At 47.6% G+C, this 23,387-nt stretch overlaps 1 protein-coding gene across 1 annotated transcript in view; it reads left to right on the forward strand.

Annotated features, from left to right (window-relative positions):
- The first annotated feature begins 8,869 nt into the window (after positions 1-8,869).
- ITGA4 (integrin subunit alpha 4) overlaps positions 8,870-23,387 on the forward strand; it is a 213,932-nt gene continuing 199,414 nt past the window's right edge. Inside the window, exons 1-2 of the mRNA XM_088476418.1 lie at positions 8,870-9,063; positions 9,234-9,355. Of these exons, the coding sequence (XP_088332544.1) occupies positions 8,870-9,063; positions 9,234-9,355 (316 nt within the window). The remainder of the gene's footprint in view (positions 9,064-9,233; positions 9,356-23,387) is intronic.

Here is a 23,387-nt window from a genome sequence, read left to right on the forward strand (position 1 = left end):
CCCGAGCCCTCCGGTCCATTTACTTACCCTAACGTGTCCTAAGGCGCTGCAACTGTGGTCTCTGTGTATGAATGGATAGATTCAAGTCGGTGATTGCTCCTCTCTATGCCAGGGAGTGTGTGCCTCACTACACACTCCTGAGGTGGCCTTGGTGTTAATCCCCAGTGGCTGCGAGACTTCCTGGTCCCATGCTCTCGTCCAATCGCGTGGTCCCAAGCCGCCTGCAGCCGCTGGTTACTCCGGTCTGCCCGTAGATGTTATGTGTGCGGTGGGGCTGCCGGTGATGGAGGGCCTGGTTACACACTCGGTCAGCTGGATGGTAAGCTGTGAGTGACACCAGTCACTTCCGGGTGCCACTGGGGATTAATACCAAGGCCACCTCAGGAGTGTGTAACGAGGCCTTAGGACACATTAGGGTAAGTACATTTTGAAAGTTATTAAATACACTTTACTTAACTCCCATTATTTGTGTGAGACCATTATATGTTACACCTGTAGAGTGATTGATCCACTGACACAACATCTTATATAAGGGGATACCACTCATGCTAAGTGAAGACACATTATAATCCAATTTTAAGCACTATAAGAGATTTGGGCCATCTCACGTGTCAGAAGCTAGCAAGCACATACCCAAGAGCGAGCGCAGGATCTTATTCCAGCTTTCAAGACTCTCATTGGAGTCCACGGAGGAAGCCGGCTGGAGCTCACTCATGAGCTCCGCCTTCTGGCACCCACCACAGCGGTTGATGGGAGAGACGTCATGTTGTCTCTCTCATAGTGCAGAGCGGGCCGGGAGGAGCGGACAGTGGTGGTCGCGACAGGAGCTGGGATTCAGGTAAGTTGTGTTTTGTTTTGTTTTTGTGTGTGTAAGGGGCACTGACACTGGCACTGCATAGGGGTGGGCGCTACTGGGGGCACTGTATAGGGGGGTGGCTGCTACTAGGGGCACTGTATGGGGAGGCGCTACTGGGGGCACTGTATAGAGGGGGTGGCCGCTACTAGGGCACTGTATAGGGGGGACTACTACTGGGGGCAATGCATAGAGGCACTACTGGAGGCAATGCATAGGGAGGACTACTGCTGGGGTCACTGCATAGAGGGGACTACTACTGGGGGCAATGCATAGGAGGACTACTGCTGGGGGCACTGCGTAGGAGGGACCACTTCTGGGGTGACTGTATAGGGGGCACTACTGGGGGCACTGCATAGGGGGACCACTACTGGGGGCACTGTATATAGGGCACTGCTTAGGGGGACCACTACTGGGGGCACTGCATAGGGGGACCACTACTGGGGGCACTGCATAGGGCAGCCCAAAACATATTCTTGCACCTGGGGCCACCACTCTCTAGTTCCGCCACTGTGCTGTTCAGTCTATGCAATAACACCTACAGCAGCAATAAGATGACTGACTTTCACTATCCCTCACCCCCTTCCCACCATCCCACTTTTTCTCCTGATTTCTTTCCTTTTTTTATATTCCTCGTTTTAGTTCTTTTTTTATTATTATTGTAAGCTACTAAGTAAAACACAGAACAAAGGGTTTTTTTCAAATAAGTATTAAAATTGTATTAATGTGACTCACTTCTGATATTTTACTATGTTTCAAATTTACATAATAATAATATGGTGTACATATACTGTGTTTCAGTTGAAATTCTTTAATACATTTTCTGCTTATTTTCTCTGTTATATTACAAATTGTATATTTTACCCCATATACTAATTTTTCAACAGAATTTATTTTTCTAATGTTCTGATGTATATATTTCAGAATTCAATAAAAATTGTTTAAAAAACAAAACAAAAACTTGTTATAGTGACAGCAGTTCCACGTCTGAGAGACTGTTGTTATGGCCCATGCTGTCAGTACAGGAACTTTTACTAATGTATTTTCCAAGAAGGCCAAGCTAAAGTCACATTATGTGTTGATACCTTTTCATGTGTTTAACCCAATTTATTTTACGGGTTGCTACAAAAAAGCTGAAATTACATTTTTGTGTAACATGTATAAGCTTGTAGCGAGGGGGGGTGTTGAAAGAAACTCTGCTGCGCAGACTCCAGAATTACTGTCCCTCCAGGGAGACTTCATGTCTTGTTCCAAGAAGTCACTAATGAGCATGTGCAAGGGCCATCTTGTCTTTACTTTTTACTGTGTAAGAGTGACATGGTGGGAGATAATAGCTCCTAGAAAGAACCTGATTATTACCTGCTATAATGCACTGCTACCCGCAATCAGCATATAGTCACCTACTGGTGAGCTGTATGAAACTCCAGTTTGCACAAGCTCCTCTCCATCACCAGTGTGTATGTGCTGTATCAGCGAGTACGGCTGTACCTGCTATCTATCAATAAACCAGCACCACTGGTTAAGTAACTGGTTGCTCATAGTTTGAGCTCTGCAATATCAATACCTGCACACACATCATTTCCAACATATACAACAGATCAGCACAATGCTGACAATGTATCACTATACTAACAATGTGCCAGCACAATACTGTGTACCAGCACAATATCTATATAATAATTGAGAAAGTGTGTGTGTCTGTCTATTTGTCCTTTATGCACAGCCAGACCTAGGTACCTAGTTCTATGAAATTAAGCATGGTGGTGTAGTTTGACCAGGATTAGGTTTTTGGCTTTGTTTGAAGTTCATCAGGGCCATGGAGGTCTACATGGTGCCCACCCTAGTAGGCCGTGGAGTCTCTGATTTGAAATGATGGTTTCAGCAAGTTCGCTCAGTATGTCTTCCAGTGCCTCAAACTGCACTGATCTGAAGGCACCGGCTGATACGTACCAGTGGGGGGCAGGCAGAGCTCCAACGGAAGAGCAGTGAGTCGTTGGATCAACTGTCACGCTGCACCTGCACTGACAGTTACTAATTTCCTCCAAGCACATATATATGGATAGATAAAACCATGGCTAAAACCATGTTAATAAACAGTGGGGTCCTTTTCAGGATCAATGGGATGGGGCAATAATCAAGCACAATCTAAAAAATGAAGGCTGCAGATGTACTTTAAGGTCTATTCTTCAATCCGGGCAACGCCTGGTATCCCAGCTAGTTGCCAATATGCCAGCACGATACTGACAATATACCAGCATGATACTGACCGTGTACCAGCACGATACTGACAGTTGACAGTGCGCCAGCGCAATACTGACAGGGTACCAGTATAATACTGACAGTGGGCTAGATTCAGAGATGTGCACTAACCTGATGGTTAGCGCACATCTCTGAAGTTTTGGGGTCTGCAGAAAGGGTCCTTCTGCAGCCTGGCCAAAGCAGCAACCATCACAATGATGATCCCAGACCTCGGTCACAGCGCTGGGATTGCAGATGCAACAAGGAGGAGTCTGTTTCCTAGAGACACCTTCTGCTGCATTAGCATTTTAGATGGATGGAATTGCACAGCTGTCGCTTGTGTGCAGTTCTGCAATTCCGTCCATCTCTGAATCAGGCCCTTAGTGCGCCAGCACAATACTGACAAATGTTATCAGCACATTACTTGTGGTACCCCTAGTCTTGGGAGTGTCATTTGTGAGTACCAGTAAATATAAAATTGCTATATATGTACATGCAAGGGTGTATTGATGGTGACCTTTAACTGTATTTCGTTGCCCCTGTATTGATGTTGGCATCTATATGCCTTTTGATTTGCCCATGGTATTGTCCCCATTTATGGACTGACCTGCCTGTCATGGGCTCCAATTGTGGCATGGCACGAGATCAGGATTTCCCCATGGAGTTTAGCAGCGGAGTCCTGCTTGTCCACGAGCCTGGAGAAGAGTGGCTCACGCAACCCCCGGCGGGAAGAGAGCCGGCGCGTGCTAAGGACCCAGACGGAGGTAATTTAAGAGGCGGCACCGTTAGAGAGGTCCTGACGCAGCAGAGTCAAATGGAGGGCCTGTGAGCCCACCGGCGGTCAACAGTGGGAGTCGCGATGAGAGAGGACCTGGGTTGCTGTGCCAGACATCATTTGTGAGACGGCAGGAAGTCCGGTGGTTGCTGGGGAAGGAGGCGAGCCGGCAGGAGTCGAAGGCGGGAGGTGGGAGGCGGCTAAGTGTCGGAGGCTGGTCCGGAGTCGGGAGGAGGGTGCCGGAGGTGGTGACTTCCAAGAGGTTACCTCCCATTGCAAGCCAAGCGGCCGGAGACGTCTGTAGTAAAATACAAGAAACCACCTTGCATTATAGTACTATCGCCTCACTGTCAGGACACAATCGAGCATTCATCATGAAAAGGGGCAGAACTTGTGCCTGTTAACCCCAGCATAGCAGACCCTAATAAACAATTAAACTAGACATTTATATAGTAAGAATAGGAGCAGAGGCTGCAACAGTAACCCATTCCTGTCTTCTGTCAGCTGTTAACAGCAGCGCTCAGCATCATTAAGACTATTCATCCCTTCCAGCGCTACATAAGTTTAGAGTAAGGAAGAAAATTATATAGTAGTAACTTTCTAATGAAAGCCGCTAATGCTTCAAGAAGGGACTAACTACAGCTTTCAGTATTGACTCATCCAACACAGTAATCAGTCGACAGGGTCCGCATCCACCTCTGCAGCTAGCTAAAGCTAATCCTATTGTGGAGCATCAGTGATTGCAGGAAGGCACAGGATTGGGATTACCTCAAGTCCTGCCAACGTATAGACTTATGTCGCCCTAGGCTTATTGCTATATCAGCATGAGTGAGCAGGACTTCAATTAACGGAGAGCAGGAAAAGTGCAGCAGGGGACTAACAGGTTCTGATCACCCTATTCAGTTTATGTAATTCAACCCTGCCGGCAGCGCAACCCTCAAATAAGACATTCAAAGTGCACCACCGTACAGATATAAATGGCTAGCCCGTTATAGACTATACCTAGGCAATAGACTTGTAGTAAAAGCAGCTACTTAGGAATCGTGACTAGTTATAGAACATATACAGTCAGGTGCATAAATATTGGGACATTGACAGAATTTTCATATTTTGGCCTCTATTCACCACCACAATGGCTTTGAAATGAAACAAACAAGATGTGCTTTAACTGCAGACTTTCAGATTTAATTTGAGGGTAATTACATCCAAATCAGGTGAATGGTGTAGGAATTACAACGGTTTCTATATGTGCCTCCCACTTTTTAAGGGGCTAAAAGTAATGGGGATATCAACTCAAAAGCTTTTTCATGGACAGGTGTGGGCTATTCCCTCGTTATTTCATTATCAATTAAGCAGGTAAAAGGTCTGGAGTTGATTCTAGGTGTGACATTTGCATTTGGAATCAGTTGCTGTCGACTCTCAATATGAGATCCAAAGAGCTGTCACTATCAGTGAAGCAAGCCATCATTAGGCTGAAAAATCAAAACAAACCCATCAGAGAGAAAGCAAAAACATTAGGTGTGGCCAAATCAACTGTTTGGAACATTCTTAAAAAGAAAGAACGAATCAGAGAGCTCAGCAACACCAAAAGACCCGGAAGACCACGGAAAACAACGGTGTTGGATGACAGAAGAATTATTTCCCTGGTGAAGAAAAACCACTTCACAACAGTTGGCCAAATCAAGAACACTCTCCAGGAGGTAGGTGTATATGTGTCAAAGTCAACAATCAAGAGAAGACATCACAAGAGTGAATATATGGGGTTCAACACAAGATTTTAAACCATTGGTGAACCACAAAAACAGGAAGACCAGATTAAAGTTTGCCAAACAACATCTAAAGAGCCATTACAGTTCTGGAACAACATCCTATGGACAGATGAGACAAAGATCAACTTGTACCAGAGTGATGGGAAGAGAAGAGTATGGAGAAGGAAAGGAACTGCTCATGATCCAAAACATACCACCTCATCAGTGAAGCATGGTGGTGGTAGTGTCATGGCGTGGGCATGTATGGCTGCCAATGGAACTGGTTCCCTTGTATTTATTGATGATGTGACTGCTGACAATAGCAGCAGAATGAATTCTGAAGTGTTTCGGGCAATATTATATGCTCATATTCAGTCAAATGCTTCAGAACTCATTGGACGGCGCTTCACAGTGCAGATGGACAATGACCCAAAGCATACTGCAAAAGCAACCAAAGAGTTTTTAAGGCTAAAAAGTGGAATGTTATGCAATGGCCAAGTCAATCCCCTGACCTGAATCCGATTGAGCATGCATTTCACTTGATGAAGACAAAACTGAAGGGAAAATGCCCCAAGAACAAGCAGGGACTGAAGACATTTGCAGTAGAGGCCTGGCAGGTCATCACCAGGGATGAAACCCAGCGTCTGGTGATGTCTATGCGTTCCAGACTTCAGGCTGTAATTGCCTGCAAAGGATTTGCAACAAAGTATTAAAAAGTGAAAGTTAGATTTAGGATTGTTTAGTTTGTCCCATTACTTTTGGCCCCTTAAAAAGTGGGAGGCACATATAGAAACTGTTGTAATTCCTACACCGTTCACCTGATTTGGATGTAATTACCCTCAAATTAAATCTGAAAGTCTGCAGTTAAAGCAAATCTTGTTTGTTTCATTTCAAATCCATTGTGGTGGTGAATAGAGGCCAAAATATGAAAATTCTGTCAATGTCACAATATTGATGCACCTGACTGTATATTGTGGATTGTTGTGTTTTTTGTGCATTGTTGCGCTCTTGTGCATTATCTTGCTCTAATCATTCCTTTGCAGTGGACCACCATTGAAGTCAAGTGGTTCCAGTATAATAAAACTTAATCGGGACACGTGTATTTTCTATTTTCACATTAAGAGGTACATTTCTGAAATTGAAATGTACCTCTTAATGTGTCTGTATCAAACAAAGTGATAATTCCACTGTTTGCTCTATCTTATATTTTTCCTGTTATTGCTAATAAAATATAGCATTGAGTACCAATTGGTCTGATATTGCTGGAATCACGTGATAATTGACATATCCCAGTCTCGGGTAACTTCACTAAGAGCTCCCTTAAATAGAACCCTATAGCGGGGTATTACATACTGACAATGTTATCCAGAACATTTTAATGTAAATGTACCTTTAAGTACAGTAGCAATATGCGTTGTACTGTAATATCTTGTTTAAATAAGTAACGCCAAGATTTTTTTCAGTAGTCCAATGGAAAAAATAATGCTGTAATCATATATTTTGTGTTTTTAAGTGAATGCTGCAGTCAGACAATATAATTACAGAGAATCAACTTTCTAACAGGGGTTTGGAATCCCTTACACTGTGTAATCTGGGTCTCCCAAGACTGCAATAGAGAGGGGTGTTAGCGGGGTATAAGATTCATGTTTGCAGATGTATTTGGTGATGATGTATTCCTTGGTTACACTGTGTCCAGAGTTTTCAGCATCCAGTATGCACTAACTTTGGAGATTTCATAGGATGATTAACGTAAACTTGGACAGGGAATGTTATAGGAAGCGATGGAAAGCAGAAGAAGGAAAAAAAATAGGAGCTTGGGCTGAAATCTCTCTGTAAAGAGCAATTTTGCAGCACAGGTTGTGAGAGCAGAGAGAAGAGAGAGAGAGAGAGAGAGAGAGAGAGAGAGAGAGAGAGAGAGAGAGAGAGAGAGAGAGAGAAAGGAGAGGAGAGAGAGAAAGGAGAGGAGAGAGAGAAAGGAGTGGAGAGAGACAGAGAGAGAGAGGAGAGAGACAGAGAGGAGAGAGAGAGAGAGAGAGAGAGAGAGGGAGAGGAGAGAGAGAAAGGAGTGGAGAGAGAGAGAGACAGAGAGAGAGCAGAGAGACAGAGAGAGAGAGAGAGAGAGAGAGAGAGAGAAAGGAGATAGAGAGAGAAAAGAGAGGAGAGAGAGCGAGAGAGAAAGGAGTGGAGAGAGAGAGAGAGAGAGAGAGAGAAAGGAGAGGAGAGAGAGAGAGGGAGAGAGAGAGAGAAAGGAGAGGAGCGAGAGCGAGAGAGAAAGGAGTGGAGAGAGAGAGACAGAGAGAGGAGAGGAGAGAGACAGAGAGAGAGTGAGAGAAAGGAGTGGAGAGAGACAGATAGAGATAGAGAGAGAGAGAGAGAGAGAGAGAGAGAGAGAGAAAGGAGAGGAGAGGGAGAGAGGGAGAGAGAGAGAGAAAGGAGAGGAGCGAGAGCGAGAGAGAAAGGAGTGGAGAGAGAGAGACAGAGAGAGAGAGAGAGAGAGAGAGAGAGAGAGAGAGAGAGAACGAGGAGAGAGAGAGTGAGAAAGAGAGAGAACGAGGAGAGAGAGAGAATGAGAGAGGGAGAGAGAGAGAGAGAACGCTGCAGCAACCAGGAGAAGATAAATATCTAAGGGAACATCGTTAAAGAGAAACTGCAGTCACAGTGTGAGGATCCCGATGTTTTGTGAGCAGAAGTCTGTAGGCTGTTGCTATTATGGGTGTTAGTTTTCAAGACAACAACTGAGAAAAGTACGAGGTTCTTACAATTTGTTTTGTGGTATTTGGAAACTTGTAAATAGCTGTTCTGTACATGTCAGACTGTTACCGAGAGTATGACCTAAGGGACTATTGTTCTTTTGCATCTTATAATAGTAAAGTTATCCAATGCCCCCACCAGTCAGTTTTATAATCATAGCTGGTCTGATTTCACCACCTAACAGGAGGTCTCTGTTTCCTTGTGCTGTGGGCCATGTGGAGTTCATGTTTAATTACTGCCTAGGTGCATCCTGCAGTTATTCAGCAAAGTCTGTAAACTTCTGCAAAAGTTTAAAAGTCTGGGCTGTGTGAGTGGGTGTGGTCAGACGTAGCTGAACTAACACCCCATGCTGGAAGATACAATGAGAGTTATGGGCTGCCTCTGGAAATACAGTATTCAATCAGTCACCCTGCAATCAGAAGGCTTCAATGCAAGCACATATCATCCCATTGGAAATAAGAAATCACTTTGGGGAACCCAGAAAGACGCATAGCATAGATCATCATGCAGAGGGGAAAAGGCTGCATATTGGGCAAGCTTGCTTACCCCTTGAGTGTGACCCTGCTGCTCTGTATATTCTGCACAAAGCTCGCTAGAACCTATAACATTGATGAGTCAAACCCTGTGGTTTTTTATGGACCAAATGGATCCTTGTTCGGATACTCCGTAGTTTTTCACAGTTACGATGAGCACAAGTGGTGAGTTTGCACATCCATCAACTATATTGAATGCTGAGTATATATCTGTATATCACTAGTGGTGCATTACATTGCATTTTAAGAATGAGACTGTTACTGCTGTCAGATAAATATAAATGAGCTTTTATTCCTGCATGAAGAATGTTCTTTTTTGTTATTTGCTACTCCAGGCTTATTGTCGGAGCCCCAAAATCCAACCAGACAAGATACTCAAATATCACCAGCCCTGGTGCAATTTACAAATGCAGGATTGGAAATAATGCAAATAGGATATGCGAGCCAATGGATATTGGTGAGTGTTAAACAGGGGAGACTGATGATGTCATGTGTTTAATATGAATGTATCTCATGAGATTTTAACAATTGGAGTACTGTAACTGAGTTACTAGGACATCAGCAGGGTAGAGGCAAGTTGTGGCTTTCAAGCTGCTGTTCATTTACAACTACCATAGCTTGCTGGGAGCAGTAGTTCAACTACAGCTGGAGAGCCACAGGGTACCTATCTCTACGCTAAAGTTGCCTGCTTAGCTGATTAGATCACTTTACACTCATGTTTTGTTTTGTTTTTTTTACACATTTGTTACAGTGGAAACAAATAATTTTACCAAACATGACCTAAGACAAACACTACCCGCTGGCAGATATTTAACAGATACAACTATAGACCTATTAGCTTAAGCTGTGGCTCCAGTTGGGGTACAAGTCCCAAGGCATGCTGGCTGGGACTTGTAGTTCCACAATATCTCTGCTCTAAGGTTGACTATTTATTATTATTATTAAATATTATTATTATTATTATTATTATAATAATTATTATTACATATTATTATTATTATCCTTTATTTATATGGCGCCACAAATGTTCCGCAGCGCCTTACAAAGACTATTTAATTTCAAAGCTCATGTGGGGGTTATTTGCATAATATTGTAAACAGCACTATGAAAAAGATTTTGAATTTGTCCATTTAGGAATTAAGAAATTACACTAACGAGCCTAACTTTTGACTAACAAACATTGATATTTAAGTATGGAAGCTGTGGCTATAGGGCCTGATTCAGAGCCGCTCGCAATTAGCGCTCGCTCGTTCAGAAAAAGGGGGTGGCTATTCAAATGAACCATACGCTCCTTGCGGTCTGTTGCCGCCTCCATGTCTGAACGAGCGAACAAAACATGCGCTCGTTTATTTGATAAAAACGCCCCCTGGCCACTCGCATCATACGTCATGTCCGCTATTTATTAGATTAATCAAGTACATCGAACAGCGTATGAACTGCTCGCTATTCTTGTGCCTGGTTTTTGCTACCACAATTTTGCGAGCAGTTCTGGCTATAAAACAACCAAGTGACGTGGTCAATGACGCTGCTGTATTACTTATGCACACCCATAAAACGCCCGCTTTGACCTTTAAGCATGCCTGCGTTCTGATCTCCACTCCCCGTTTTCAAGCACCTTCCCCTGTTACCACCCACATACGCCTCCTCCTGTCACTCAAAATAGCAGGCATTCGCTATATAGTGAACAAACGATTTTCGGCCGCACTGACTGGTTCGCGCATGCGTATTATAAACCGTACGCATGCGTAGATGTGCGAACATCGCTCGGAACGAGCGTACTGCCGCTTACGAGCGGCTCTGAATGAGGTCCATAGTTCCTAAAAATTTACAAATGTGGAAGCTAGCTTGTTTGGGCCATTTGCTAATAGGCTTGTATTCTACTTGGATTCTCAAACTAACTTGTTTATTGATCTCTGTTTTGCTTTATTTTAGTTATTTTTAAGAATTGTTTTAAAAAAACAACAACATTTAATGTTTACTGCAGACTATGTGCATTTTGTTGCATATTTAAGCATAAATGTAAGGATAAATGTAAGCATGGTTTCACTTCCATTACAAAGTTGCAAACTGTATGTGCTTTGTGTAAAAAAAAAAATGGCATGAATTATTTTCATTCACAATGAATGCAAACAACACTACTTGCAGTATATGTGCGAGAGGGGGGTGTTTGTCTATGTATGGGGGGCTGGGAATTCATCACATCTGCTAGATAACATACCTTGGTGGGATGTTCTGTGCAGGAAATGGGGCTGATCTGTAAAACACAACTTCCTTAAAGTTCTAAATAAGTGGTAATGTTGGTATCCTGTGGAAGCTCCAGCTGAAGTTTAACTGATGCTCCCGGAATTCTTGGGCTGTCATTAACTCTCCAAGGGTCATTCAGCAAAAATGTGCAAAGTTGACATTATGTGACATTATGTGCCTGTTTATTGGCTTGTTTTTAAGGGAACTTCATGGCGATAGAACATTAATATGGTTGTACAGGGAAGCAGCTGGGTGGGTTAGGGACACGGGGCCTGATCAGAGTTGTACGCTAATGCCGCCTATGCTACGCATATGTACGCAGCTGCTATGCGAAAATATACAAATGTCATAGCTGCTGGGAGGGGATGCAGTCAGGATACCGGCAGGCGCTATACCACCCGCCGATATCCCGACACTTACATACCGACATGGGACTAAAGATAGGCGTCGAAATCCCGACGCCTATTATTATCCCCACTACAGAATCCCGACACCCAGGATACCGAACAAAGGTATGTCGGGTGTCTTAGCGTGTAGCTGCGCGGGGGGGTGGAGAGTTAGGTTTATGGACCCCCGGGGGGACTTAGGGTTAGGCACCCCCCGGGAGGGTTAGGGTAGGGGAAGGTGGGGTTAGGCTTAGGCCCCTCTAGGGGGAGTTAGGGTTAGGCACCCCCCTGGGAAGGTTAGGTTTAGGGTGTGCAGGGAGGGGGGATAGTTTTAGGCACTAACGGGGGGAGGATAGGGTTAGGTACTAGGGGGGAGGTTAGGATTAGGCACCCCTAAGGGAGGGTTAGGGGGGAGAGGGGAGGCTTAGGGTACTTACCTTCAGCTGTTGGGATTTCAAACCGCCGGGCTGCCACTGTCGGTATTTGATCCGGTGGCTAAACAGTTGCCGGCATTACATACCAATTCCGCTGGGAGATGTATTGAGGCACCCACCTGCAGCTTTGCAAACCCAAGCACCAGTAATATGTCGCACCATCTGCATACAAAGATGCAGCATTGGTCGCAGATCTTCAATTATCGCAGTCCTGAGTGCGTCTATGGTCCGGCAGAATGGCCGTGGGAATTGAGACACTGGAGCAAAACTCCTTGAGTACGGGATCGCAGTCGCAGGGTGCAAGACGTCCCCTACACTGTTGCAACAAGCCTGCGTTCTTTGATGCCACTCCTCGTTACCTCCCCCAAACGCTCCCTGACTGTCAATCACACTGCGAGTAAATAGACGCTATGTGCGACTACGGTAATGGTCCTGATGCATGCGTAGTGCCACCTAAATATGTGCACGGTTTACTTATATTTTGCTCAACTCCGTATCCATCGGAATAGCGTATAACTCTGAATCAGGCCCACGCACAAGCAAATTTGATTGTGTTATTGAAATCTGAATGAGATGAGGGTGGAGATTATGCCATTGTAGAGGTAGGGATAGAAGGCAGCCTAGTGCATGCAAGTGATGGGAACCACGCCTTGGCCTAACGCTGCTGGCAATCAGGGCCGGTGCAAGGTTTCTTGGCACCCTAGGCATTTCTTCAGCCTTACACCCCTCCCCCCCCGCCATCGATATCTACACAAGCCCTTATACAGTGCCCCAGTAGTGGTCCCCCCTATGCAGTGCCCCCAATAGTCCCCCACCTATGCAGTGCCCTTTATATAGTGTCCCCTGTAGTCCCCCACCTATGCAGTACCCTTTATATAGTGCCCCCAGTAGTAACCCTCCCTTTGCAGTGCCCCCAGTAGTGGTCCCCCCGATGCAGTGCTCCTAGTAGTAGTCTCCCCCCAGCAGTGCCCCCAATAGTATTCCCCCCACTAGCAGCCCTCCCCCAGCAGTGCCTCTAGTAGTAATCCCACCAGCAGTAATCCCTAGCTATGCAGTGCCCCCAGTAGTGTTCCCACCAGTGCAGTGCCCCCAGTACTAGTAGTCCCCCCAGCAGTGCCCCCAGTAGCAGTCCCCCCCAGCAGTGCCCCTAGTAGTAGCCCTCCAGCAGTAATCCCCCCATGTAGTGCCCCCAGTAGTAGACCCCCAGCAGTGTCCCAGTAGCAGTCCCCCCCCCAGCAGTACCCCTAGTAGTAATCCCCCTCTATGCAGCATCCCCCAGTAGTACCCCTGCAGTGCCCTTATTAGTAGTCCCCCCAGCAGTGTCCTTAGTAGTAGTCCCCCCCAGCAGTGCCCTTAGTAGAAGTAGCCCCCCAAGCAGTGCCCTTATTAGTAGTAGTCCCCCCCAGCAGTGCCCTTAGAAGTAGTCCCCCCCTGCAGTGCACTTAGTAGTAGTAGTCCCCCCCAGCAGTGCCCTTAGTAGCAGTAGTTCCCCCCCAGCAATGCCCTTAGTAGTAGTAGTCATCCCTCCAGCAGTGCCCTTAGTAGTAGTAGCCCCCCCAGCAGTGCTCTTAGTAGTAGTCCCCCCCAGCAGTGCCCTTAGTAGTAGCCCCCCCAGCAGTGCCCTTAGTAGTAGTAGTACCCCCCCAGCATTGCCCTTAGTAGTAGTAGTCCCCCCCAGCAGTGCCCTTAGTAGTAGTAATCCCCCCCAGCAGTGCCCTTAGTAGTAGTAGTTCCCCCCCCCCTCAGCAGTGCCCTTAGTAGTAGTAGTCCCCCCCCAGCAGTGCCCTTAGTAGTAGTATTAGTAGCCCCCATACCACCCCCGGCCAGCCACACACAAGCACGCACAAAGAAGAAGAAAAAACCTCCACATTAATTCCTGCTCTGGCAAACGCCTCCGTCCGGCGTCCTCCAGGGCCAGCCCACTCTGCATGATGGGAGTGACGTCTCTCCCATCACTCACTCGTAAGCCCGGCTCCCGCAGTGGGCGCAGCAGGCGATGAGAGTCTGACTGACTCTCATCGGCTGCTAAAACAAACACACAGCAGTGTGTAGTGTAGTGCGGACTGCACTTATGTGCTGTCCACACTACCGCCCTACAGGGCCGGCGCTCTTAGGCAAATGCCTAAGTTTGCCTAGTGGTAGCACCGGCCCTGCCGGCAATGGCTTACCGACTAATGCTCATTGGGCCTGATTCAGAGCCGAATGCTCTGACCAGAGCGCGCGCTCTGAATCAGGGCCCTCCTACCTCATTTTGGAGCGGCCTCATGGACGCTCGCATAGCTGTGGGTTACCACCCACAGCTATAGCGAGCGTCCATGATGATGGTCGCGATGGTCAAGACCATCGCGACCATCGGGCTTGCGACGAGACCCTGCGGTAGGGTCTCGGTGACCGCAAGCCCTGGAGTGATTTTGGCTCTATTAGAGCCAAAATCATTCCCACTGACATCACTAGTGATGTCAGTGGGGCCGGACCCAGACGGTAGGCGTTCCCATGGAAACACCTCCGTCTGGCAGCCACACCCCCGACACGCCCACCAAAGGGGGCGTGCTGTCACTCACCATCGACAGCACGCCCCCTTTGGTGCAAGACCCGGAGTGACGACTTCCTCGTCGCTCACCGGGTCTCGCGCATGCGCACGACGGAGCTACCTCCATCGTGCGCGTGCACACTTCGGCACCTTCGACCCGCTTGCGAGCGAACAGCGCTCACGAGCGGGTCAGAATCAGGCCCATTGTTCTTTAACATGGCCAGGAATACGCAAAGCCTGGAAGGCTTCACTGACATAGGAAAGGCTTTACTTGGTCTCCATTATTGGGGCCATACCGCTAACGATTCTTAATAAATAGCTTAACACTGTTTGTTAAATATTGAACTGATGTCATAACCCCTCTTAGCTTCACTAACGAGTACCAAAGGGATTATGACTCGTTATTAAATGGAGCCCTGTGCGCTGTAGGCTTGGATTGTTTAGGGAGTAAAAAATGTTACTAACATTCTATTGGGCAACAACAATCAGACAATAATATTAAACTTTCTGAAATGAATGATCAGTTACTTTTTCTCATGTGTGTCAGGTCTCCTCCTAGCTGTACCACTCAGCTTCATGCCATCGCACTTCCAGTTTCTCAACCTTGTAAGCTGACACAGGAGGAAACATCCACTGACTCTTCACTTCATTTCCACTACCCCAACCAACACACTGTCAGCTATTCTATATCTCAGCCCACATACTGGGGGACACTTAATGAAAATTGCACACAGGAAACTGGGCAGTAAATGTGGTGATGTCGATAGCAACCAACCAGAGGTCTGTTTTCGTTTTCTAAACTGCATTAGAGAAATTACACTTATGGGTAAATTTACTATAGGTCAATTTTAAATCGATCAACATCGATGTTGTGAACAGGGCTGGTGCTAGGGTGTTCGGCACCCCCCTGCAAACTATAAATTTGCGCTTTTCCTCCCATTCTTTAAAAAGGGACAGCGTGTGCCAAACGGGCTTCAAAAAAGGGGAGTGGTCTCACAAGGAAGGGGTGTGGCCAGACAATAGTACCCTCAATTCAAATTATGCCATACAGTAGCACAAGCTTATTCACATTACAGCACACATAGTGCCCCTGATTCACATTACACCACATAGCAGTGCCCCTTATTCATGTTACAACACACAGTAGTAGCTCTTATACACAATGCCCACAGTAGTGCCCCTTACACACAATGCCCACAGTACTGCCCTTATGCACAATGCCCACATAAGTAGCTCTTATACACAATGCCCACAGAAGTGCCACTTACACACAATGCCTGTCCCATATGCACAATGGCCACAGTAGTTGTGCCCCTTACACATAATGCCAACAGTACTGCCCCTTATACACAATGCTCACAGTAGTAGCTCTTATACACAATGCCCACAGTAGTGCCCCTTACACACAATGCCCACAGTACTGCCCTTATGCACAATGCCCACAGTAGTAGCTCTTATACACAATGCCCACAGTAGTGCCCCTTACACACAATGCCCACAGTACTGCTCCTTATACACAATGCCCACAGTAGTGCCCCTTACACACAATGCCCACAGTACTGCTCCTTATACACAATGCCCACAGTAGTAGCTCTTATACACAATGCCCACAGTAGTGCCCCTTACACACAGTGCCCACAGTAGTGCCCCTTACACACAATGCCCACAGTACTGCCCCTTATACACAATGCCCACAGTAATAGCTCTTATACACAATGCCCACAGTACTGCTCCTTATACACAATGCCCACAGTAGTGCCCCTTACACACAATGCCCACAGTACTGCTCCTTATACACAATGCCCACAGTAGTAGCTCTTATACACAATGCCCACAGTAGTGCCCCTTACACACAGTGCCCACAGTAGTGCCCCTTATACACAATACCCACAGTAGTGCCCCTTACACACAATGCCCACAGTACTGCCCCTTATACACAATGCCCACAGTAATAGCTCTTATACACAATGCCCACAATAGTGCCCCTTACACACAATGCCCACAGTAGTGCCCCTTATACACAATGCCCACAGTAGTGCCCCTTACACACAATGCCCACAGTACTTCCCCTTATGCACAATACCCACAGTAGTGCCCCTTTCACATAATGCCAACAGTACTGCCCCTTACACACAATGCCCACAGTAGTAGCTCTTATACACAATGCCCACAGTAGTGCCCCTTACACACAATGCCCACAGTACTGCTCCTTATACACAATGCCCACAGTAGTAGCTCTTATACACAATGCCCACAGTAGTGCCCCTTACACACAATGCGCACAGTACTGCTCCTTATACACAATGCCCACAGTAGTAGCTCTTATACACAATGCCCACAGTAGTGCCCCTTACACACAATGCCCACAGTAGTGCCCCTTATACACAATGGCCACAGTAGTGGCCCTTACACACAATGCCCACAGTAGTGCCCCTAACACACAATGCCCACAGTACTGCTCCTTATACACAATGCCCACAGTAGTGCTCCTTACACACAATGCCCACAGTACTGCTCCTTATACACAATGCCCACAGTAGTAGCTCTTATACACAATTCCCACAGTAGTGCCCCTTACACACAATGCCCACAATAGTGCCCCTTATACACAATGCCCACAGTAGTGCCCCTTACACACAATGCCCACAGTACTGCCCCTTATGCACAAAGGGCCTGATTCAGAGCTGATCGCAATTAGCGCTCGCTCGTTTAGAAAAAGGGGGTGGCTATTCAAATGAACCGTTCGCTCCTTGCGGTCTGTTGCCGCCTCCAGGTCTGAACGAGCGAACAAAACATGCGGACGTTTATTTGATAAAAACGCCCCCTGGCCGCTCGCATCAAACGTCATGTCCGCTATGTATTAGATTCATCGAGTACATCGAACAGCGTATGAACTGCTCGCTATTCTTGTGGTTGGTTTTTGCTACCACAATTTTGCGAGCAGTTCTGGCTATAAAATAACCCAGTGACGTGGTCAATGACGGTATTTTAATTATGCACACCCATAAAACGCCCGCTTTGACCTTTAAGCACGCCTGCGTTCTGATCTCCACTCCCCGTTTTCAAGCACCTTCCCCTGTTACCACCCACATACGCCTCATTCTGTCACTCAAAATAGCAGGCCTTCGCTATATAGTGAACAAACGATTTTCGGCCGCACTGACTGGTTCGCGCATGCGTATTAAAAACCGTACGCATGCGCAGATGGGCGAACATCGATCGGAACGAGCGTACTGCCGCTTACGAGCGGCTCTGAATCTGGCCCAAAGCCCACAGTAGTAGTGCTCCTTACACGCAATGCCCACGGTAGTTGTGCCCCTTACACATAATGCCCACAGTAGTTGTGCCCCATACACACAATGTCCACAGTAGTTGTGCCGCTTACACACATTGCCCACAGTAGTTGTGCCCCCTTACACGCAATGCCCACAGTAGTTGTGCCCATTACACACATTGCCTACAGTAGTTGTGCCCCCTCATGCGCTTTGCCCACAGTAGTTTTGCCTCCTTACACGCAATGCCCACAGCAGTTGTGAGCAGAGTGCATGTTACCGGTCTGCAGCACTGCAAGTGGACCCCTCATCCTCTGCTTCCTCTAATCCTCTGCACTGCATTGTGCTGTCACAGCACAGTCAGCAGGTCAGGTGCAGCACAGCATGGAAGAGAGGAGAGGGAAGGAAGGGGGGACCCGGGGGAACAAGAGTGGCAGTGCCAGTGGTAGAGAGCTGCTCACAGCAGGCTCAGCCCACTGCCTGTCATTCAGTTTGACATCACAGCAGGTCAGGTGCAGCAGGGAGGAGAGGAGAGGGGAGGGAGGGGGAGACCAGGCCAGGTGGGGGAACAGCAAGGGGTGGAGCTGTGTGAAGAGCATTGCCGCTCAGGCACAGTCGCCATTCTATGCAGTGGGCTGCTGCTGCCTGTCATACAGTTTGAGAGGTGCAGCAGCAGCCGGAAGCAGAAACAACGGACTCAGCAGTAGTTGCAGGTAAAGTGCCTCTCCAGCCTGGCGCCTCCCTGCAATGCAGGCTATGCTGAGTGGGTTGCGCCGGCCCTGGTTGTGTTTCTCGGGCTAAATAACACATTTTCTAACACTTCAAACACCAAATCCACAATTGTCTGTTAGTAAATGTGTGATTTACCCAGAAACACAGCATCAATGGTGATCGATTTAGATCGATTTTAAATTGATTAAAATCGACCGTTAGTAATATACCCCTTATTGTTTGATTGGTTTCTATCAGTTACATTTTCTCTTCTGCACAGCTATCTTTAGCACAGTGGGCCTGATTCAGACCTGGACGCTATTTGCAGCCGCTCGCTGGCTAAAAGGGGCCGGCTATTTAAATCATGTGCTCGCACTGCATGGCGTATAGCCGCCCGCTAAGTAATAGCGAGCGGCCGCACTATGCGCTTGCACCTGTATAAAGACGCCCCTTTGCCACTCGCAACACACGTCATCTCCGGCAGATGTAGGATTAATCAGGAACATCGAGAGCCATCGGAGCTGCTCGCAGCGCTTGTGGTAGCCTTTTCCCACCACAACATTGCGAGCAGTTCAGGCTAAAATACAACCCAGTCACGTGTGTAATGATGCTACTTTGCTAATTATGCACACCCATTAATCTGCCTGCGTTAGCACATCCACACCCCCGCATTATCTGTCACTCAAAATAGCAGCCTGACTACGGGCGAGCACTTTCCCATTGCAGTGACTGGTTCACGCACACGTATTGCGAATCATACGCATGCGCAGATTGCGAAAATTCGCTCAATGCAAGCGAGCGCAGCATAGCGTCCGAGTCTGAATCAGGCCCAGTGTTCAGAAAGACATCATACTGTGGGCTCCATTTATCACTAGAAATAGTTGCCGGCGGTATATTTACTTTAGTATCAGTACATCTGGCAGTGACCCTTACTGTTATATGGCCAGTATGCAGCATTACTTGTCTCCTTCCTCTGCATTGTCATATCTTGTGCTGCCGACAGCCTAACGCTGCCGGGAACAGGTTACTGTCTTAGCACTTAAACCCGGAGGGGATTCAGCAATGCCCAAAAGCCTGGAAGTGGGGACTTTATCAATATATGGCATTATAATTATAACACCACCTACAGATGGCCATACTGTGCCTACAGCTCTTACTCTTGGAATTGTGAATGACTTTGTGATAACCAGGGGCCTGATTCAGACCCACTCGCGAGCGGCTGTCCGCTCGCAAGTGGGTCGATGGTCTGCACTGAGCATGCGCACGACGGAGGGAGCTCCGTCGTGCGCATGCGCCAGACACGACGAGCGAAGGACTTTCCTTCGCTCGTTGTGTCCGATCAAAGGGGGCGTGCTGTCAATGTTGATTGACAGCACGCCCCCTTTGGTGGGCGTGCCTCCCTGACGGGGGCGTTCCCACGGGAACGCCTCCCGTCAGAAGCCGGCCCACTGACATCACTAGTGATGTCAGTGGGAGTGATTTTGGCTCTGATAGAGCCAAAATCACTCCGGAGCTTGCGGTTGAAAACCTCAACCGCAGGCTCCGGCTCGCAATTTCGATGGTCGCGATGGTCACGACCATCGCGGCCATCAAAATGCACGCTCGTATAGCCTGTGGGTGGTGACCCACAGCTATACGAGCGTCCAGGAGGACGCTCCATGAAAATGGAGCCCGGCCCTCATTCAGAGCGTGCGCTCTGCTCAGAGCGTACGGCTCTGAATGAGGGCCCAGGTCAGTAGGAATTCTACATTACACAATGCATAAACAACTACCCAATTTACTTGTAATGACCCAGAAATAAGTATATAAACCTATAAAACAGAACAAGAATATTGCCAGGGGCGTATCTATAATGGGTGCAGGGTGTGCGGTGCACACGGGCCCCCGGGTATTATTTAAAACTTACCTCTCCGAGGTCCCGCACCGGGTGTCAGCGCTGTACAAAAAGCCAGGAAAATGGCATCCGCGGCCATACTTCTAGCGTTTTGCGCATGCGCAGTAGACTCCGGGCAAACTCTAGTGCCCAGAGTCTACAAATGCTCGTTTGCGCGTCTGTTGGCTGCCGGACGCCGGGAAGAGAAAAGGGGGCCCCGGACGGGGAATGCACATGGGCCCCCTCCTCTCTAAAGACTCCCCTGATTATTGGCAGACTATTTTTTTCTTGGACTCTTGCTGTTATTTGTGTTCCTAATAAACTGACTGCATTACTGTGTAGTAATAATAATCAGTGTATATATAAACCTATACACAGGGACTGTAAACATGTAGACATTTGGCTGTGCTTGTAGCAAATGTGAAAATGGATTATCCTTTCTTGTACATTCTGATTCAGTAAGGATCGCAATTGCGATTACGCAAGCAATCGGCCGATGCACATGCATTGCAGTGCGCATGTGCGAACCGGCCACTGCGTCCGGGACAGCGATTGCAGAGACTATGCAGACCCATCACAGAGTGACTGACAGGAAGTGCCATTTGTGGGTTGTGATGGGGGGGTGGTTGGCGAAATGTAGACGTGCCAGTGCGTTTGAACGCCGCTGCAGAGGTGTGTATAAATTATCCACTGTGATGCCATACGCAGCTTGGGCTTTCACTGCGTGCGATGAGGTTAGCAATTCCTGAGTGAGGTCAGAGCTTTGTGCAAGTGTGCGTGAGGCTGCGATGGTACTCGATGTTACCGATGGTTTTGAAGACTTGCTAAACATTACGGATGTGTGTAAGGGAAAGTGGGCGTCCTTATGTTGTGCTGTGATGGCATAGCGATCACAATAGATTAGCATACTATCGCAGTCAGACTGCGTGCATAATCACAGCTGCGATCCATAGAGAGAGATGTTTTTAATTAATGCAAAAGTCACATTTTGCATTAAAAAATTAAGAAAATGCAACAACCCCGATCCATCTATTACCTCTTTACAGATCTTCTTTCCTGCAGTAGTCCACTGGCGTCACTAGGGGGGTGCGGGCCGCACTGGGTGACACCATCCAAGGGGGTGACACCAAAATAGCAGAGCATAGCAGAGCTGCTCTGCTATTTTGGTGTCACCCCGTCGGATGGTGTAACCATGACATGGAGAGAGGAAGGGGAGAGATTGTGGGCTGCCCCAGCAGCTGCAGGAGCGCTGGGGAAGCCCACTGTGTGCCGAGAACGGGAGGCATTAACTCCTCCCGGACATACTTGCCGACAATAAGTTCCCTCCTTCCGGGAGGGAGCTGATTGTCGGCTAACAGTGGGGGCGTGTCCGGCCATGACATCACATTTGGGGGCGGAGTCGCGTGATCGAGTCATCGTGGCCCCACCCTTTCTTCACAATGCCGTTATTTTCGGCATTGTGAAGCAGGGGGTGGGGCCACGATGACGCGATTCAGTGCGAATCGCTTCACCGGGCCCCCCGCTGAGGGGGTTTTGATATTAACTTTGCGGGGGGTAGGGAGCGATGCCGGCTTCCGGGAGGCTTGCTTGCCTTTACGGGGGGCTGGAAGCGGCACCCAAAAATCGGGAGGTTCCTGGCCAAATCGGGAGGGTAGGCAAGCCTGCTCCTGGATCGGCACACATAGGGGGCATGGCTTCACAGGCAAAGCCACTCCCCTTTTGTGAAGCCACACTCCCTTTTGAGCGTGCGCCTATGGTGTGCAAAGTATTTCAGTCCTGCCGCACCGGGTGTCACAGAGGTAAGTGACGCCTCTGCAGTAGTCCAAATGAAAATGATTACATGGTAATGGAAATAGGTAGCTGCAAATAACATGATAGCTGTGATGCTAATAAATAAAGTTCTATCAATTGTAGGGGACAATATGTAACATATTTGCCTGCTCTTCCGGAATGACAGGGACGCTGCTCCCAGGCCAGGAAGAACATTCAAGTCTCATGGAAGTTGCAGTGTGCACCGCCGAGTAAAGTGGGTGATCCGGACGGCCGATGATGCGATTTGCGCTGAATCACGTCGTCGTATCCATACGCCCCCCACTTTACAATGCCGGCATTGAAGGCGGGGCTGGGGGCAGGGTCACAATGACGCAATTGCGTCGTTATGCCCCCTGCACCGTTCCCTTTGCCGCATCACACCCCCCAACATGATATGCAAGCAGCCAGAAGCGTCCTAGTGCTGCAGGTGTCATCACCGTTATCACCACCATGTAGCTCTTACGTCAGGCTTTCTGTACCTACAAAAGATACTTAGAAGATGAAGCGCATCTGGGGATTCATCATATTCTCAGGGTGTATGCTAAACTTACATATAGATGCCTTTACTCTTCTCAACATACACTTGCCCGCAGGGCCGGAAGAAGGGGTGGTTTGTGGGATGCCAAGAACGGCATCCTGCAGTCTTCAGAGGCACTTGGAGCGGCCTTGGAATACACAACAGCGCCCCAGCTCCTTACTCTCAGCTGCATTATCGTGTCATCATGACGTGGCATGATCTGGGTGCAGGGGGAAGTGCCTCAGCCTTGCTTGCCCACTTTCTCCCAGATATAAGGAGCCCCAAGTATGAGATGTGCCCAAAATCTAGTAAAATCTAGATATGGATGGATTATGGTGCACATGGGCTGGAAGGAAACGTCCAAATTTATGCCACAAACACTGACATATATGGACCTTTCTAAATGAAGCCCTTATCTTCCAAAGCGATACTTTATCTGTAAGGGGCACCAGCCTGCAGAGATTGAAGTATTCTCAGTTGGAACAACATGGCTTGTTAAAGCCTCTCAGTAAGAGATGGAGAGTTGGCACAGTTGTCTAATTTGAAGGATCACAGATACAAGTCAGTGTGTATAATTCATCAGCCAGTTGTTGTAGTTCTTGGTTAGTGATTTATAAATGTCTTTTGCCTGCAGTACTTATTTCATCATTCTTAAGGAGTGCTGGTGAAACAAAAATATACGTAAAATATACAGAAATATAACTAAAGTT

This window comes from Taudactylus pleione, unplaced genomic scaffold (genome assembly GCF_031769625.1).
Source record: "Taudactylus pleione unplaced genomic scaffold, aTauple2 ptg000188l, whole genome shotgun sequence".
Lineage (NCBI taxonomy): Eukaryota > Metazoa > Chordata > Amphibia > Anura > Myobatrachidae > Taudactylus > Taudactylus pleione.